Source organism: Phodopus roborovskii, unplaced genomic scaffold, assembly GCF_943737965.1.
Source record: "Phodopus roborovskii unplaced genomic scaffold, PHOROB, whole genome shotgun sequence".
In the NCBI taxonomy this organism is placed as follows: Eukaryota; Metazoa; Chordata; class Mammalia; order Rodentia; family Cricetidae; genus Phodopus; species Phodopus roborovskii.
The window spans coordinates 29104309-29124566 of record NW_026126459.1 but is presented as its reverse complement, the minus strand read 5'-3'; the positions used below and the strand labels follow the sequence as shown (position 1 = coordinate 29124566).

The 20258-nt window shown below is 38.6% G+C and overlaps 1 protein-coding gene across 1 annotated transcript in view; it reads right to left on the bottom strand.

Annotated features, from left to right (window-relative positions):
- Positions 1–6229: 6229 nt before the first annotated feature.
- LOC127226229 (leucine-rich repeat transmembrane protein CCDC168) overlaps positions 6230–20258 on the bottom strand; it is a 29675-nt gene continuing 15646 nt past the window's right edge. The window contains exon 5 of the mRNA XM_051190166.1: positions 6230–18846. Within this exon, the coding sequence (XP_051046123.1) occupies positions 6255–18846 (12592 nt within the window). The 3' untranslated portion in view covers positions 6230–6254. The remainder of the gene's footprint in view (positions 18847–20258) is intronic.

The following is a 20258-nucleotide window of genomic DNA, read 5'->3' as shown; positions in this document are numbered from 1 at the left end:
AAGAAAAACCTGTTCCTTCTCTGGAGGTGTTTACAGGGTAGATACTTCAGGAAGTGAGAAATGCCATAGAGGAGATGGTTTGGATGGACACCTGCTTCATGTAAGAAGTGGAAGGTACAGTGGTCTAGAAAAGAGTACCAGTTAGAAGTAGTAACCGATGTTGAGATTCTTGAACAACAGAAATGTGTTTGAAGAAGCCACTGGGGCTTGGAAAAGCAAGGAGAATGGCAGCTGATGAGGATCTGGGCAGCATGGCATGGGCTGGGTTACCAGGGCTCCAAAATCATGGAAATAAGCAGATTTTATTCTTAGCAGGACAAAGCTACACAAAAGATGAAAGGGATTCATTGTATTTAAAATTTACTGAGTGCTGTTGAAAATAAGCCAAGAAAATAGAAAACAGGAATAGTTGTGGGAAGACTAAGAAGTAGCCGCGAAATGGTAAGTGGTCAGAGTTGTGCTACATGGATGGCTCTGATGAATGTTAGGAGAGCAAAAAGTGAAGTGACTCAGTATTTGGTCTGAGCCTCTAGATGAATGGTTGTGTCAAACATAAAAAAAATGCCAGTTTGGTACATTTACACTTTAACTATTTGGGACATAACTCTACTAATCTGGATGTGGTGGTAAGCACCATCAAGGCTAGGGCTGCTACAAGTGCAAGGCCACCCTGTCTCAACAGCAAACCTTAATTAAATCTTACAAAGTCAGGACACATACTGGCAACTTATAAGTAGTAATAAGCCACTAGATCTTGAGTTTGTACATGAGTGTAGTGCCTGCAGAGGCCAGTTGAGGGTGTTCCCTCTCCTTGAAGCTTGAGTTCAAGGGATTTTGAGTTGCCTGACATGGGTACTAGGAATGGATGTGCACATTTTAGTGCTGTACCATCTCTTTGGCCTGACTGTATCTTAAGTGAGGTAATGGTTTTCTGTAGTGAGATAGTCCTTCTGTGGCACTGACCATGCATGCCCATTGGGGGTGGAGCCATGGGCAGAAGTGACCTGTGGAAGGAGGTCGGAGAGAGAGCCGGGAAAAGCTCTCTTGCTGGCAGGACTCGGACAGGAGAGCATCGGGTGGAATTTCCTGGTGTTCATCTGTCTAGGTTGTAAGTTATTTCCCCCTGAATAAACATCTATTCGGCCTATTTGTTTATCCTGATCCTTATTTAACCGCAATAGTTTTCTATTTCCTTCATACCAATTTTCACTGCTATGTTTTTTTCAAGTTTGACGCCTGTGTTTTTGACATGCCACATTCCTTTTTGTGTTTTAGGTTTATGGTGTTATTATCCACCAAACTATAGGTTCTAAGGAAGCATAACAGTAGCTACTTAAAAGTATCTGTGACTTAGCCTAATAGATATGTGATGACAGTGCTAAGTTGGAAAAATACTCAAAGACTGGACTCCAGTCCCCTACACCTGCTCAAATCAGCACTGATGACCACTTCTCCTCAAAGGTCTGATTTAACAGTAATAGAGGGCAGCATAACCCATTTTATAATGAAGTTATGAGCTGCTGATATCGAGCCAAAATTCTAATCTTTATGCCACAAAACTGTTAACTATTTGTTCAAACTGTTCAGAGTCTTGAATAAGCATTACTATAGCTGTTACATTTTCCATAAAGTACAGTCTCACATTTCTCCTACTTTGCAGGGATTTCTCTAAATTCTACTTTGATTTTATTTTGTAAAATGACTTTGATTTTATTTTGTAGAATGCAAGTTAAATATAAAAGGGGATGGAGTGAGAGGTGCCTATACTATATCTTCTTAGATAAGGCCTCCTGTCTCCTGCTCTTTTGTGTGTGTGTGTGTGTGTGTGTTACCACTTCAGTTATTTTGATTTGATCATTGGTTTTCTTTGTGATATGAAAACCTCACATCTTCAATGTGAGCTGTCAAGTGATGGTTTCCCTCTTCATTAAACCAAGAGCTAAGAGTTTTTCTTGTTGCAATCTGTACTGTTAATGTTCACCCGTCTTATCTAGCTAAAGTTTGAGTCATGGCCATTATGCAACGTATTAGTTGTATCTCTTATATGAGTATATATTGCCGGTAAACATGACCCCCAAATTCCTGTATCCTATCCCAAATGAAAACAAACATAGTGTGACTCAACAAATTTAATATACTTCTTTTAACAGAATAGAAAGTAAGTTGCAAAACTGTGTCTTAGATTAGTGGTTCTCAAACTGTGGGTCATGACCCCTTTGGGAATGAACAACATTTCGCAAGGGTCACATCTCAAATATTCTGCACATCAGGTATTTATATTCTAATTCATAACAGTAGCAAAATTGCAGTTATGAAGTGGCAATGAAGTAATTTTATGATTTGGGGTCACCACAACATGAACCTCCGAGTAATAGCAAAGATTTTAAAAGCAGCCATTTAAAAGGGCCCACAACCCTCTTCCTGTTGACTGAACGGCTGCCTCTCCCCCACTGCACCTGAAACCTCTGAACCTGACTTTACAGGGCTTCGGGTCGCAGCAGTGGAAGACGACATCCACATGGAGGGCATCCCACGGCTCGGGCGGGCAGCCTGTTCCTCTCAAGACTTCCCTGGGGAGCAGAAAGAGGATGGGATGGGGATTGGTGGGAGGAACAGGGGAGAAATGGAGGGTATGGGAACTGGGATTGACATGTAAAACAAATTTGTTTCAAATTTAAATTAAAAAATTATACATATAAATAGAGATACTTTATTGTGACAGTAAATTATAATTACAAGATGACTAATGAAGTAAAACATGCTTTCATTTTTTATATCTTGTGGACATCCTTTTTTCGAACTGCTTTTTCAAATGTGTCATCATTTTGTTGGTGGACAAGGGTATCTAATAACTTTCTCTGCTTTCTTTGCTGGGTTTGGAAGATTTTTTTGGGGGGTGTACAAGTTACTTATGAATTCTGTGCATTGCAAATATTGACTGTCTTCTGTGGTTTACATTCTTTACTTATTACACAGTGGGATCCAAGGTAGAGAAAAAATTATGTAATTGAAGTTTATTTTGTGTAATGGTAGGAATATGTTTGATATATGATCAGGTTGTGTTTTTATAAATTATTTTTGTGATAATATACATGTTGAAATGATTAAAATTTTAATATAGCTGGTGGGTAATTTCCACAGGAGCTTTAAAGGAACAAGGATGCTCCTGGTACTCACATTATATTCAGTAAGATTGGTGGTGCACACCTTTAGTCCCAACACTCGGGAGGCAAAGGCAGGCGGATCTCTCTGAGTTCAGGGCCAGCCTGGTCTACAGAGCTAGTTCCAGGACAGCATCCAAAGCTAATGTTAAGTTGTTTACTTTCCTGCTTAAGGGGGACTGACTATTTCAATCTCAGAGGAAACTGTTACACAACATATGTCATCCATATCCTTTCCTCTACTTCAGTACCATGTTGGCCTTAACTTGTTTACCTTAGCTCCTTTCCTTTATATGAATAAGTAACTGAAATACTTAGGGCATTTATTTAGTGATCAATGTCTCCATCACTCCCATCACAAAAGTATTAATATATGCCAGTTATCTGTATCTAAAGCTTTATTTAAGGTCCTGTCAAAAGGCAAGCTTTAACAATCTAGAGGCTTATATGGTTACCAGATGGTTCACTTTTTTCAAGCACTTGGATTTCTTGTGAAATATTATTACATTGCCCTTTTAATATGTAACCTGTCACTTTTAGCCGTTTCTTTCTATAGTGTAGTCATCTCTGTCATCTCATAACTTTTTCATTACTTTTTTTCATTACTTTTCTCCTTTGTCAGTTACATGTTAATTTTTTATCTCCCTCCCGTGTGTGTGTGTGTGTGTGTGTGTGTGTGTGTGTGTGTGTGTATGTGTGTGTGTGTGTGTGCACGCGCGCACGTGTGCGTGTGCCTGTGTATTCCATTTGTGTCACAGTGTCCGTGGAGGTCAGTACAGATTCTTCTCTCTGGAATTAATGGTCTATTAAATAATAGTGACTGACATTCACTTCCTATACAGTTATGTTATCCTGGTGTAGAAACAGCTTCCAGAGTTCCTTATGCTCAGATGAAGACCTCCCTGTAGTGACACCAGTAACAAGGCCAGAGTCTATGTCACAATGTGACAGCCTCCTACAGTGCATGGAACTGGGGGAACTGGAGTGATGGAGAACAAACAAGGGAGAAAGCTGCAGTATGGGAGAGTGGGCTGCGGATGAGGTTTCACCCATCGAATGTGTAAATCACTAAGAGAAATACAAAAGGGTATAGTGTCTTCTAGTAAGACTGCACTCGGAAGAATTCATATTTACTCTAACTCATGACATAGATGTTTCTTAGTTTCTTTCCTGCTGTGGTGATGAAACACCCTGACAACAGCAATTTAGGGAAAGAGGGGTTTGTCTCGCGCTTCCAGGTAATAGTTCAGAGGAAATCAAGGTAGCAGAAATTAGAAGTATCTGGTCCCATCACATCCACAGCCAAGATTGAGGAACACATGCACACAAGATTGCCAGTGTCAGCTCACTCTCCCCATTATATTCAGCCCAGGGCCTTGCCCTAGGGAATGTTGCCACCCATAGTGGGCTGAGTTTTCCACTATCAACTAATGTGATCAAGACAATCCCAGGAGCTAACCTTATCTAGAAAATTTCCCATTGAGATTCCCCCACCCCGGGATTCTAGATTGTGTCAAGGTGATAATACTGTCAAAAACTATGAGAAAATATATCCAGCAGATAACTAAGATGATATTCTTAATGAACTTTTTTCTTCATCTACCTTTATAAAAATTGGAATGTAATTTTTTCCTCTGACTAAAAGTAGTCTTTTGTGTCTAATTTTGCTTTTAATCTTTTGTAATATTTTTGATTCTCACTTTTGTGACAATTTTACATCATGCATGTACTAGTAAGGGTTCTCTAGAGGAACAGAATAGATAGAACGAATCTATCTGCCATCTATCTATTTATCTATCTATCAAGGGGATTTATTAGAATGGTTTACAGGCTATGGTCCAGCTAGTCCAACTATAGCTGTTCATCAACAGAGGAATCCAGTAGTTGCTTGTCCTAAGACTGGATTTCTCAGCTGGTCTTCAGTTTATACAGCTATCCTCAAGAAGTAAAGTTCTAATGCCAGTGAAGGAATGAGTTTACCAGCAAAGTTAAGAGCAAGCAGCCAAAGAGAAAAAGCTTCCTTCTCATATGTTCATTATATAGGATGCCAGCAGAAGGTATGGCCCAGATAAAAGTGTATCTTCCCAGCTCAGAAGATTCAGATTAAAAATGGGACTTCCAATTTCTAAAGGTTTAATTAAGAAAAGATTTCTCAGAGGTGTACCCAACCACTTAGGTTTTAGTTAGTTCCAAATGTAGTTGACAACCAAGAATAGTCACCAAAATGCACCTAATCACTTAGTTATTTCTCCCCTATCATTTATGACTAGAAATTAAACTCAAGATTGCAGCTCTGATTAGTATCACCAAAAGTGACAGGCAGTCTTCTGAAGCATACATTTTATTTTACATATGTCACTACTGAAATCTGGTTAGATTTTAAGAAATGGGTTCTATTATTTTTAGATGTGACAGCAACATTGTGGTCATCTTAAAAACCCTTATTTGGATACATAATAAAAATATTTACAAAAGATTTGTAGGATTTGTCCCAAACCCTAATGATGGAGGAGTGGATGAGAAATGGATGAGACAGTTTCCATCAAAGGCTGTTAGTCTGAAGTGTAGTTAATGGACACTGGTTTTGTGTTTGGGTGTTCAGAGTTCTCTGTTATAAAAAGGAATAAGGTATTCAGTTTGCCTGTCAAATTCATTGAGTAGAACTCAGTACTTGCTGTGGTTTTCTGCTGTTTAACAGTGTGGACCTCTTACTGCTATCTCAATAAACTCGTCTTTATCTCCTTTCCATCTCAGCTACCCATTCTCCGAGATCTTTTTCATGATCAAATGTTCCTCCCATTCATCCTTCAGCCATAAGGGCAGGGTGGGAAAAGGCTTCTGGTCTGTGGACTTCTCCCATTAGGATTATGAGGAAGCACCTACTAAAAGGGAGAACTGTTAGCTGGTAGTATAGAACAAAATCATGTCCCTTCCCCAACCTCCAACAACAACTGCATGAATCTACCAAGACATAAAGCAGACAAGCTGAGTAAACACATCTCAAAGAATTATGACATTCTACTAATTTATTTTCATAGAATATCACAGTAGCAAACAGAGTTCCAACTCAGAAGAATCCACATGCAACTGATATCAACGATAACGGATTCTATTAATGGCCCATGCAAGTGATCTCAACAGCTTTTTGGATGAACTCAATAGGTTCCAAGATTTTGAAATATTTGCCACTTGAGGAACTAGGAAGTTTCTTTGCTGTAATATTTTGGGGGGAATAACCCAGCGAATGGTTTGGGGGATAACATCCATTGAATCTGCTGGTATACAGGCATAAAGAAAGGGCTGTTTTTCTCTTTCTGAATAGAATTTGATATTCTGCCAATGAGCACTGGGTTCTGGCATCTGATTGGTTTGTGGATTTTGTTCTTTGGATTCATAATGATATGGTCTCTTCCTCCTTGGGTGTTGCTCTTCACTGTGTGAGTGACTATAATTTGAACTCTGATCAACATTGGACTTTCTCCATAAATCAGATTTAGCTGTCCTTCTTTCTTTGAATTGGGGGTACATGTAAGACTTGCCATGTTTTCTTGCAACATTCAATTTAATATTTGATTCAGTTGTTGAGGAGGTTAAAGAGTAGCTTGTTTTGCTCCATGTGCTTGAGGTCCAGTCTTCATTCCATGTTATGCAAGATTTTGTAGATTCTATTTCCACAGTATTGGATGAGCTGTGAGACAACCAGTCAGGAGACTGCATTTTGGAGTTTATCCTATATTTCCTAGTATTTTGAGACTGATAGCAAGACTGTGTCACGGGGGAGATGCGTTTTCTATGGGTTCTGGTATGATAATCATTTGGATCTCCACAGTAAAATGGTTTCAAAAGAGTTGTTTCATCCACTTTGTGAGTATCTGCCAATGGAATGCCTTTAGGTACTTCAAACAGGAACTTTTGTGAATCTTGAGTTAAGTAAAAATTGGTTTCTATAAACACACATTCCTCACTGTCACTTTCCTCAGAAGCTGGACATTCCACCAAGTCAGTTAAAGTCTCAGTATTTAGTGGGACATCATTAGTCCAGTCATCAGAAATCCAAGATGAATATGAACCAGCTAAATCAGAAGTATTTTGCTGAGTTCCTGAAACAGAATGCTTGTATGAACTAGTTTCTTGAAACCATACATGATATTGTTTATCCTTTTCTGATGTCATCTGAAATTTTAAATCTGAAAGAATTGTCATATCATTCTGCTCTGTGCCTTGTAGATCAGGGTAAAAGGCAGGTACACTCGCTGGTTCCTGGAATTTTCTGGTTAGTAATGAGCTTTGTTGTGAATTTTTCTTTTGGAAAGGAACATATTGTAAAGGTTCTTTGTCAAAGGAAAGAATACTACTTTCTTCAGTATTTTCTACTTTTTCACATTCTAGGCCTGAACCCATGCTTGACTTAGAAGTATGTTTGGGCAGTACATTTGGCTTAGAGACCACAGTGATAGGTCTAGCAATAGAGCGGAGGTATTTGCATTGCAAATCATGATCGATTTCACAAAAAGATCTTTCATCAAAAAGTACTAAAACCCTGTTTGTTCGTTTTGGTTCTTTGGTGGTAGAATGGATACACTTAAACAAGGGTTTTGATTTATCCTGGGCATTGGCCATTGCATAAGATTGTGCTACAATTCTGGGAAGGCCTGTTGCTTGTCTCTCTAGTGCTTTTGTACTAAAGTGCACAAGGAGGTCTTCCTTTTCTTTCTCTGAGAACTTGTGGAGAATGTGGCTTGATGGGGGATTACTCCAAGTTTCAAATGATGTTACACTTTCTTGCTTTTCAGTGCCCTTTGATTCTACCATGACCTTGCTGCTGCTATTTGAAACATTCATTGTTGGTGTCTTTATATAGTCGAGAGGAGGACATTGTCCTCGGGAATCAATTTTTAAGTTAGCAGGTCTATTATCAACTTTTGGAGACCTAAAATTCATTTTTATAATTTTCAGATAAACCTTGCAACTGTAATCTTCTGGAATAGCCCTTTGTTGGTGAGAGTCATACTTCTTTAGGGACATGTTCATCATCTTTGATGTCTGATTTTCAAATGGACACTCTGGGGGTGTTATAATGTCTTTTCCTATTTCTTCTTGTTCAGTGGTATTCATGTCAGGTTTATGTATGATATTTAAGTCCTCACTCTCTGCAACAACCCCTTGTCTAGTTTGTAAACATAGAAAACATAAATTTCTGGGTTCAGAGTTCAGTACAGAATCATGGGACTTCTGAGGCAATGCCAGATCGCATTGTTCTTGTTCCAGAACTATTAATGGTGGATCTTCTGTCCTTCTTGTGGCATTACACTCTGCTGTTCTCATGTGTGCCCCTGACTGCATTTGTGGGCTGATATTCACTGCACTTTTCCTATCCACATCTGTTTGTAAAGGTATCCTCTGATTTTCCCTGTAAACTGGACCAATAAGAAGAGGGAAGGAATCCTGCTTTGTTTGCTCTCCACTCTTGCGGTGAGGAATGGCTTGCTCTTTCATGTTAACATTTTCTTCCTTATTTTGAGATGTCTCTTTTGGAAGTAACATTTTGCTCATGTTAGCATTATTCTGTCTATCTTTCTCCGGCTTAGTAGATCTAGCTGAGCCAATCTCCTGTCTACTCTCTGTCACAGGCCCTTTTGAACATACAAGGGTTTCACTTGTGGTCAGTGCCTCCTTGAGTAATTTATTTACTGGAGAAACTGGAAACTTAGGACTTGTTTTGTGACTTAAATTATCTTTGATTTCATTTTCCTTTTTCCAACTTCCAATTTTAGTTGAAGGTTCTTTTTCACATTTTTCTGGCTGGCCCTTTTGCCCTTTGAAGGACATCTCCAGCATGTTTGCCCTTTTAATGGTACCTAATGTTGTGAGATCTATTTTAAGATCTGGGGGAGCTGACTCACATTCTGAGTCAACTTGTGGAAGCTCACTTATTCGGTGGACACTGGACACTGACTTTGACTTCTGTGACCTGGCTTGGTTCTGTAGCACATTATGTTGTGTTGTCTTAACAATACAGTTATTATTGTCTTCAGCCGACTCTCCATTTTCTGTTTCCTGGGCATCTGCTGCTTTCTGGAAATTTCCCTGTGGGTAAGAGTGTCCTGTATCTCTTGCTGTGTCTCTCTGTGTTTTTTCCTGTGAATACCTAGAAGGTGGTGATAATATGGACAGGAAAGATCGTGTTGCAACCACAGCCAGTTCACTTTTATCTTTGTGTACTTTTTTCTCCAGAACCTTCATATTCAGAACAAATTCCTTTGTATTAAGGAGATATGAAATTGGTGAGACCTTTGTACTTTTGCAGTGCATCCCAATTGTCAAATCTACCACTTTTTGCTTTGTACATGGTTTTCCTTTTCTGACACGACCACACATGTCCTCTTTGTTTGACATTTCATTTGCATCTGATAATGCTGGAAACGTTTGTGGGAATGGGTCAAATAGTCCATTTTCTGGCCTTTCTTCATCTACTTGTACAGCTTTACACAAGGTAACCTTGGTTGTAGAAGGTATGGACGTAAACATTTTTCTTAAAACTTGGGGTTCACTTTTGTCTTGTTCATTTGTTTTGGGTGAGTTAATATGAATAGGTAGTTCTGTTCTCTGAAGCTTCTGGGAGAGAAGTGATTTCAAAATTACATCTGTGTATCGCCTATCTATTTCTTTTCTGTATGTCTCTTCTCTCTGAGGCATATGTTGTTTTTGAACAGCTTCTGTAGTATCATCAACAATGGCCTCTCTAGGTAATGTTTCTCCTTTAGTTGATAGTCTCTGCAAAGCAGAATTTTTAAGTGTTGATTTTGTGTCTTTGAATTCTATTTTTTCAGAGAATTTGGAATGAAACAGATCTTGTAACAAAGAAGAGGATTTAGTCGGAACTAAGCCTTGTTTATCTTCATCCTTTTCCTCTGATATATATTCTTTTTCATTTTGTATACTAATTGGAGTATCTCCAGTAATTGGCTGTTTGTAAATGCCTCCTTCAGAATCTGATGATTTCTGCAAGTATCCCAAGGAAACAGAGGATCTTGTTAACACTGGTGTACATTTTTCCATGATTCCAGCATTAACAATAAGGATAGGTTGGGGAGGCATAGCAGTGGATGTCTTGGTTGACTTCTTAGTTAATGCTACACCTGATTCACGTCTATCTTTAACTTTTCCCTCTTGCTCTCTACTTTTCCAGTTCTGGTCATTCAAATTCTGCATAGGTAAAGTAGGTGATTTCTTTGTCTTCCAATATATATCCTTGGCATGCATTATACTGTTTACATCCACATGCTTTTCTTCTCCTTCCTTTTCTTTCTGTGGCATGTGTTCATTCAGTAATTTTATTTCACTGTAAACTTCTCTACCAGCTATCTGTGCACCTAAAAATGTATTGAGTTGTAATTGTGAGATGGACAATGCTACAATTATGTTTGCCATATCCACGAGTTTTTCCATCTGGGTTTTCCTCTGAAACTCTTTGATACTGGGTGTATGTGACCATGGTAATTTCTTTACAGTTTGATCCATTGAGTTGGTGATCTCTTTGTCTTTCACATCTTTTATGGGTTTATTCTTTTTTTCTTCATGTGTTGGTTCTTTCCTGTTGCTTAGCACATTACCTGGTGATTCCATGCATGCTTTTTTGTCTGACTCTGATTTGTCTTTTATAGTTGGTGGTAGAAAAGAAATTTGTGTTTCTCCTAGTATACCTTCTTCTTCATTCACTCTAGTGTCTGACTTCAGAAAAGATGGAAAAGGCAAGGGAGCTGCTTCCTTTAGAACTATCATTATTGGTTCACCTTTGCCTTTCTTATGTTTTTTTCTTTGCTCTCTAATATTAAAAGGTGGCATGCTGTCATTAAAATGTATAGGTGGGGATAGTCTTTCTCTCAAACTTATGCTATCTTTCCTGTCTTTATCTGTTACTCTAGCCTTTGTCTCATCATATAACTCTTGTATATTGGCTTTACTTATCACATTAGGTAGGATAATGCCTTCATTTGAACCTGCATGTGTGAGTTCCCCTGTACAAGATGCCATAAGAAAATGTTCCTGTTGAGGAGACAATCCATGGTGAGGAATAGAGGGCTTGGAAATATAATTCTTTGTTGCAAAAACTTTATATCCTCCAGTTCTGCCCTGTTTCTGTCCTGTCTTTTCTTTACTGCTCCTCCAGAAAGTCTTCCTCTTCCTGGGAATATTATTCTCCTTGACACTCAGCACATGGTAATTTGCAGACATCTTTGCCTTTAAACCTTTGCCACTAGACCTTGCCAAACCGTCAATGGCTGAGGTTTGTACTTCCTCTTCTTCACATGGTAGATGCAATTTTCTTCTCTTTGCATGGTTAGAAATGGACTCTGTAGATGCAACTTGCCCTACAGGTAATGATTCTTGTGACACAGAGTGTGGCACGTGCCTTTGCCTTACTTCTGTTTCAACTGCCTCTGCTTTGTCTAAAGTAGAGACATCTGAAGAAGTAATGACAGAATGAACTTCTTTTAGGGACATACCTTTTTCCTTTCTGCCTTCTGGCTTCTTTTTACTTTTCTCTTCAAGATGCAGTTTTGGTCTCTTTATTTCGGGTACATATGAAAGCGGTGATTTATTTATGTTCACATATTCAGCCTTGGAATGTGCAGTGCTTCCCTCAAAAGTATTCTTTCCATTCTCTTCTTTATATGATATGTATCTTGAGCTTTTTGAATCACTTACGATGTTATTCAAAGAAGACGCTGCATTACTTGATGTTTCTGCATCTGAAGATTCCATGCTCTGTGAGTATGGAGAAAAGGATCCTGTTTCTATCCATATTTCTTTTATTTCTATATCTACCTTACTGTGAGGTAAAGATGCCAAGGTCAAGCCCTCACCTAGTTCACAGTTTCTTTCCTGCACAGGTCCCAAGTTTTCATGTACATTTGTCTGTTCATCTGTTGCATTTGTGCCATAGTGCCCAGTGGTCCTGGGTACATAAGAAGGTTGTATCTGATTTTTGTTGGAACTTGTGTCTTTGGGGTGCATTACATCTTTTGTTTGCACAAGTTTTCTACTATCCATCCATGTCTGTGACTCACACTGCTTCCCTATTTTTACATTTGACTTACCATCATCTTCAGTTGACTCTGTTTGTTCAGTTTTTCCTGTTTCAAGCAATTTCTGGTGCTGTAATTGTGAATTAGCTGATTTTATGGTTCCTTGCCTCTCTTCTTCTCCTTCTGCTCTGATAGACATCAGCTTATGAGGAGACTTAGAAGGAAGACACTTGGGAGCTACTTTCTCTTTGCTTTCCCCTTGTTGGTCTGCTTTCCCTGGCTCTGTACTGTTAGGGTTCAGTTCCCCTTGAGTGTCACATTTGTGATTCCATGTCTCTTGCTCTCTATTTTCTGGACAGCCTTCCTCTTGTTCCTGGCCATCTGTACCTGCTTCTCCCTGCTCTCTACCCTCTGGATTCTTTTCATTTTCTTCCCTATCATCTTGACTGCATTTCTCTTGGTTTGTGTAATTTAGACCCATTTGCTCTTGGTCTTTGCCATCATTATTACAATTCTGCTCTTTTTTGTCCTTTCCATCCACTTTTTCTTGATCTTCAATTTGTGGATCTAATTCTCCTTGCTCTGTAGAACTTGAAAATAAATCCTGGGAGAGTGTTTTATTTCCTTTGCAGCCCTTATCTGTGGTATGCATTGTGACTTTCTCATCAAATATTTCCACCTCATGCTCTGCTTTCTGTGGCATATGGTCCTCTCGTTTCAGTGTGGCACTAGTGTTATAAGCCTTGACCCACTCTTCACTTACTTCACCCAGTGTAGCTGACAATGTCCGGAGTGATAATTCTGCCAGAGAGTATAGTGTTACTTTGGTTATAGCATCTGCTTTTTCTATCCTTGTCTCTGATTTTAAACAAGAAGGCATCCATGTGCTGGTACTGGTTTCAACCACATTTATTTCATCTTTAATTTTTTGTACCTCTTGCCCTGGTTCTGTGATATCTAACTGAATTTTCTGTAAAACTGATGGTTTTTCTTTCAAATGCATGTTTTTTTCTGGTGTTGTACTCACCTCTTCTTTCTGAAATGAATATTCTATGGAACATTTTCCATTGTTCAAGATAGGTTCAAAGTTAGAATTTGTATAGATTATTTCTCCTATATCTGATGGTTGTTGGAGCTTTGGGTGATGACTAGATTGGGTTATTTGCATAGCTTCCTCTCCATTTATCCTTGTGTCCACTTCAGAGTAATAAAGAGACTGTATGGAAAGTGTATTTGCTGTTACATCCACCATACTACTTTGTATGTTATTCACATTGACTGGCTCTGCTTGCCCATCATATAGAGCTCTCTCTAACTCTGGATAAGTTGCTGAATCAATCAGTTGTAAACCAGATTGCACAGAACTAGGCCCTGCTGTACTCTCAGCACTGAAACCAAAGTATTGGGAAGTCAGTGGGCCCTCTTCACCACCTTGACCTTTTTTATCTTTGGTGCTGTTTGCGGAAGTATCCTTGTCCATGTGGTGTGTGCACTGAGCTCTCTCTTCACGTTCTGACTGGTCGTGAAGCTCAGGACTAAGACTCATTTTCCACATCACACCCCTATCTTGTATCCCACCACATGTGTTCAGATCAAGAGACACAGGCATAGGGGAAAAGATGGCATTTAGGGACAAACCTGCCATAAGTTTTCCTTGTTTTGGTGTTCCACATCCTGCAGTAGTAAGTGCCTGGGAGATTGTTGCCTTTCTTGTTTTGACAGATAAACAATTGTTACTCATTTCACTTCCCATATCCATGAGTTTTAAATTCTCTCTCTCTTTTGATGTAGGTGTGGAGAAATCCAAAGACTCTAACATTGTTTCTGCCAGTTCCTGGATTAATAATATTTTATTGTTCTCTGCTGTTGGATCTTTCAATACTTTTATATTAAAATTATTAGGTGTGACAGTAGGATGTTTAAATAATTCATAAATCTGTGATTTCAAGGTTTTTGGAAGTCGATGCTTTCTAAGACCACACTGTGGTATAGTTAATATCTTTGAAACAGATGTTTTCCTTCCTTTCATAGTTATACCAGTTGAACACATTTTACCTTGCAAGGCTTTGCATGGAGATACTTTAATTTTCCTTTTATATCTTAGTATATTGGGGGTTGAGAGAGTCAAAGACTCTGTGATGGTTGCCTGTAGTTCATTTTCAAGCCCTTCTCTTTCCAATCTATCCCAACTGTTCAGTTTCTGTGCATGAGTCCCATCAGCAGGGATGCCACTTTTTGTTCTATCAGTGTTAACTTCATCCATTTGTGATTCTTCTGATTGTATGAGAGGAACCTTGAAACTTGACGTACATGTGGCACACTCTCTTTGTGTTAGACCTGTTGTCTGACTTGGCTGTGGAATGTCCTGTTCCACAATGGACAGAATGTTCTTCCCTCCTTGTTTTCTTAATTCATGAGAGTTAGGATCCCTGCTTTGATGTGAACATTGATGTGAACAAAGTGCACAATGTTGGCTATACTGTAGGAATGACTTTAATAATGTGTCATCACCATTTTCCTTTTCTTTAGATTGAAGATCAACTTCTTTGATGTCATCTGAAGTAACCTTCCCTTCACGAAGCAGCATCACTGGCTTCCTTTGTATAGAACAGGGTGTTTTTTTGCTTGATGTGCCCTCTTCTGTTTCTATCTTGCTGCTCATATTAATATCCAGTGCAACATCTGTCAAATCGGATGTTTCATCTGGACATTTCCCCCCTGGATACATGCCTTTCACTTTGGTTGAGTCACATTTCAATTCCCCACTATGGGTTGGATGTGTGCATGAGGCTGAGAACTCCCTCACCACCTTTTCACTGTCTGCAGCCTGTCCCTTGTGTCGTCTTTCATCAGACAGATCGCATTCTCCTTCAGATAGTGCACCATCCTTGGTTTCCCCAAACGTTAGAGGGGAAACAGTGACACAGCCCTCTAGCTTTTCTAGTTGAAGTTCTTCTGGGATGGGGAATAGAGTAGAACAGGAAATAATTTCTGCAGGGGTTTGTGCTTGTACCTGAGTAATTGTTCTCCCTACTTGGTCATGGTCGTTTTCTCGATACATATCATATATAAGGCTGGGGCTATTTTCTGAGATCTGGAAATTATCTGGTTCTTCTGCTTCCTCGTCATAGTTCTTCATGCTACAGGAACTACTCAAATCAGCAGAACCCAGACAGTGTATGTTTCTTCCATCTGGTGACTTCTCTTGTGTTCGTTCCATATGACCAAGTCTTCTTATTCTCTGTTTATCTATTCTTGGTTTTGAATTTCTTTTTTTGTTGGACAAAATATGTACCTTGTAGTGAATGAAGTCCAAACAGGCATCTGCTATGTTACCCCTCTGATGTGAATATTTCATTTCTTTGTGGTTTGGCTTTTTGCTAAAGCTGCAGTTAATTGACTGTAAAACTGATGATTTTATTTCCCTCATAGTTCTATATCTCTGTCTCATTGTCTCCATCTGCTTATTTGATCTCAGTGCTTTTCTCTTCCCTTTAGGTCTAGAAACAAAGGGTCTTGTAACAGAATCAGAAGATGACAGGAATGTTACCTGCAGACCTGTGTATGTCTCTGAATCCTTTTCTGCAGGATACAATTCTAGTTCATGTTCAAAGTTTTTGTCAGATTCTAAGCCATCATTTGTCATGTTTGTAAATTCACCAGGTGAAGAGGTCCCTGTTTCAAGAGATAAAATTTTAGGAACCATGGGGAGGTTTATGCCATTTTCTGTTTTGGTAGTTGTCTGTAATTCTTCAGCTTGGATGGGAGCCATTTGTTGGCTGATCTCCAAAGTACTTTTCAGGGAGTCTTTCTGGCACTTTACACCCTGACAGTTAGCAGATTGTTCTTGACTTAAAGAGATAGGTGATGGGTCTGGCTCATCTGTGAGAGTTTTCTTACTTTGATCTCCATCAGCCCACCCATGTTGGCTATGCTGTGAAGCTGCCTGTACAAAAGGGTTTTCTTTTCCTTCTTTAAATTTTTTCTCTCTGTTGTAGAATGCACTACTTTCAGCAACACATATTCTGTTTGTTAGTTCTCCTTGTTTTAGTTGAGCATGACAGAAAACATCATGCAAACTTCTGTGGATGGATAAGCAAAAAGTGTTTTGACATTCAAGTAAAAATGCCTTAGCTTGGTTTACCCTTTTTAATTTGATCTTGAGGTCCAATTTTGACTTCTTTTTATTGCCTGTGATATTGAATGGTTTTGAAATCGGTGGTTTCACCTTATTCATATACTTGATCCTCACACTACTCATATTTGTGAATCTTGTTTGGTCTTTCTTCTTTTTAGAATGAGTCAAAACAGGCATGCAGTAATTTACAGAACATGAGAAAGTATTTTGATTAGAACCACAACTAATTTCCCTTGTATCATTTCTATTATTTGGAACATTACTTTCATTTGATTGACTCAGAGAGTCTTGTGTCAGTAATTTCCCTGACTTTAGAGGATCCAACTCTAATTCTGCACAACACTGGGGCTCTGTCTGGGTAGCTGTGCTGGTTTTTGTATTTGCAACACAAAATGAATCCATTCTCAGTGAGTCAACTGACTCTCTAACTGCTTCAGTGAAAGATGTTGCTTGAAACATTTCTTTCTCTGTTTTAATCTCCTTCACTGGGCAAGCATCAAATCTGAAGCTCCTCTTAGTGTGAGCTACTATCTCTGGCGGCACTTGCTCCAACACTTCCACACCATGGCACAATTGAACTTCTAGAGGATCTACAGCTTTCCTTTCTGTATTAAGGGAATCCATATTCTTTTCTTTCCTTTCAACTTGAGTTTTTTGCAGTATTATCTTGATATGTATTTTATTATTGTGAATGCTAGACCTCTGAGGGTGAACATTCAGAAGCCCAGGTGCCAGTGTTACATCATGCAGCATTTGTTTTATGACACTTTCAAAGCCATCTCCCACTTTTCTCCTATGGTTCTGAGTGTCATGTGCAGTGACAGAAAACTTCAGGGATAATGCACGTTTTTTCACTATAAATTTGTGCTTGACACCAAGTACACTTTTTGGTCCTGATGATTTTTTTCTGACTTTGAAGGGTCTTGTGGCAACTGCACATACATCCTTGATCAAGACTTCGTCTTCTGTACTATGACCATCCAGTGTTTGTATGGGCTTTTCACAAAATGGGACCCTACATTTTGTTGTTTCAATTAAATGATCACCAGCAGATGATTTCTCTGGCATGGGACCTGCAGCCTTGTCTCTGTCTGTATGCTTGTCTGCCCTTGTATAATTGATTTTCTCCATATCTAGTGACTTATTTTGCCCCTGCAGAATATGCTCACATGTTATTAAGTCTGGAATGACTGCCACTAGACATTTTAAGAAATACTTTTTAACATGGGGAGTGATAAGCTTAGAGACAGAAATAAGATGCATTGCTATATCTGACATGATTTTTTTTTGATGCACCATGTTCTTCTTCTTGCATCTCAACTTAATCTTATTTTCTGAAGTATGACATACTATGATTGGCAATACCTGTGAACGAGAGGTTTTCTTAGCTTTGGGAGGTGGAACTTTAAGACTGACTTTTCTTTCATTGTCTGGTATCTTTCTCCTGTTTCTCTGCCTTTTCATGTTAAGTGAAAGAGACATTGAACTATGTGCATAATACTGGTTTGATTCCAGTGAAGTCACTGTTTGTTGGCTTGTTATTACCTTTTGTTGTGGAAACTCTTCAGCCAATGAATTTGATCTTGAAGATAGAAAATCGGCATTCTGGAAAATACTATTTTGTCCTGTAACCAAATGGTTACTCTTGTTTTGGTCATTAAAATAAACAGAACATTGTGTCTTGCTGAAATATTCATCAGACTCTGTGCCCTTGGTTGAATCTTCTGTTTCAACAATGCATGGGATGTGGTTGAAATGTTGGCTCTTATCTTTATGGTCTATTTGTTGGGCCTGGAAAGAGTCTTGTGTGCTGCTAGAAAATGGCAGTCTCATAACATCTAGAGGTTGAACACAACCAGGCTGGCTGATGACTGACTCTTGGTTGTGAATACATTGTTGGGTTTGGGTAGTAAACTGTTGTTCATAAATCAACTGATTCTGCATAGCATTTTGGTCCAGGAAAGTATCCAGTGCTTTAGCAGGAAGTTCTTCATTAGGATGTTGATATTGAACCAATGGCTCCTGAGATCTGAGGTGCAGACAATCATCATCCCTCCCTGACATAGCTTTAGGGTTCACAGGGATCTTCCTTCTCACATTTTCTTCCACATGTCTAATTTGGTCACTAGAGAGAAATAAATGGACAGGCGGGCATGGTGTCACATTGAGATCCTCAGCTCTTGTAAATGACAAAGTGCTTTGAAAACTGACAGCATCAGTAGTTGTGGTTTTTGTCCTGTTGGTTTTCATTATTGAAAATAAATTATTGGAGGAAAGTGGTTTTGATTGATATTCACTTTGTGGATATTTTCTGTGAAAGGATCTCATGAAAAAATTCTTTACTTTTGAGTGAAACATGGACAAGGATGTACTGGTCCCACATGAAGATGAGCGAGTTTCACAAAAATGGCTTTCTTGGTATTCATATTCATTGGATGAAAAGGCTTCTTCTCTAATGTTATCTGCATTCTCCACATATGGAGGACTGGTTGTTACTCTTCCTGAAAAGGTTTCAACTCTGTAGATAAGAAAACAGTGCATGTGAGCATATTATAGGGCCTCGTTCTAGACTATCACAGATGAAAACAGGTCTGTTTACAAACAAAAAAAGCAAAGCTACCATCTAAGGAAGTCCTCACCTTATCATTTCCCTTAGACCAGTTGATAAATGAAGTTCATCAATCTCTCTAAAATTGTTTTTAATAGCAATGAGCCAAAGAATGAAGATTATATCCTTTTATAAAGAATATATTTCTATTCCTTACATAAAATTTTTATGTAAAACAGTCTTATGGAAATTTTGTAGATACAACAGAAGAATAATGTCCCATAAAATAAAGTGTAGTTTTCTATACATACACTTGCCAGCTATTTGTGAGGAAAAGAAAACCCTACAATTGGGGAGAAGTATTTGTCAGTGGACTTGTGGGTCAGACTAATGATTTGTACTGATGAATGTATAGCAAAGATGTTGCATTCTTCTATGTGGATGTCTACTCTGTCAAACAAAAATTCATACCTGCCGCATCAACATTACCTTAGTATGGGGGTTAATTTATATGTTACCTTAGCTGAGCCCAATACATGCTACAAAATTATAATGGGTACTTCTGTGAGGGGATTTTAGGGATGAGATTAATATATGAACTAGTAAATTATAAAGGAGTCTGTTCTCCCTAATGTGGGAAGAGTCATCTCATCTGCCTTAGGCATAAACAGCAAAAAGAGTAATTTCTTCACAGCAAGAAGAAATTTTGCCAAATTAATCCTCAGACTTACATTGCAGATTTTAGACTTACAAGTAACTATAGTTTCATAGACCAATGTCCTATAGCTAACATCAGGCCAACTAAAAAGGTAGAACTATGGTACAAAAATGAAACTTTAGCAAGGTGTGGAAGCTTATACCTCAGGAGGCTAAATCAGGAGAGTCTGGAATTGAAGCCCAGTCTGGGTTACACAGTGAAACCCTGTCTCAAACAAAAATTAATTTATGAGCTAATTAACTAAAGGTCAACCTCTGTGAATCCCAAACAGTGGATTTTCTGCACAGTATGTGTCCACTGGAGCGTGTCCTCTTTAAGCCTGCTCCTCCAAAACCACTGCCTACCACCCTGTACATATCACTAAATGCTGGTTACACTATGTTTTTTTTCTCATTTACCATAATACTTAATTATTAAATTATGAACTAATGGTTGTAGTGCTAAGGATTAAACCCAAGGTCTAGAACATACAAGGCAATGGCAAAAACTCTACTACTGAGTTCCCTGAAGTTTAATTTATGTCAGGTAAACAATCAAAAACAACAAATAATGGACTATTATATCACACCATAATGAAAAGTATGTAGTTTTTTTCTCAAAAGTCCTATCTTATTTTCACTTTTCATTTAAAGCACTTTGCAGGCTCTCTTTTGATGTCTGAATT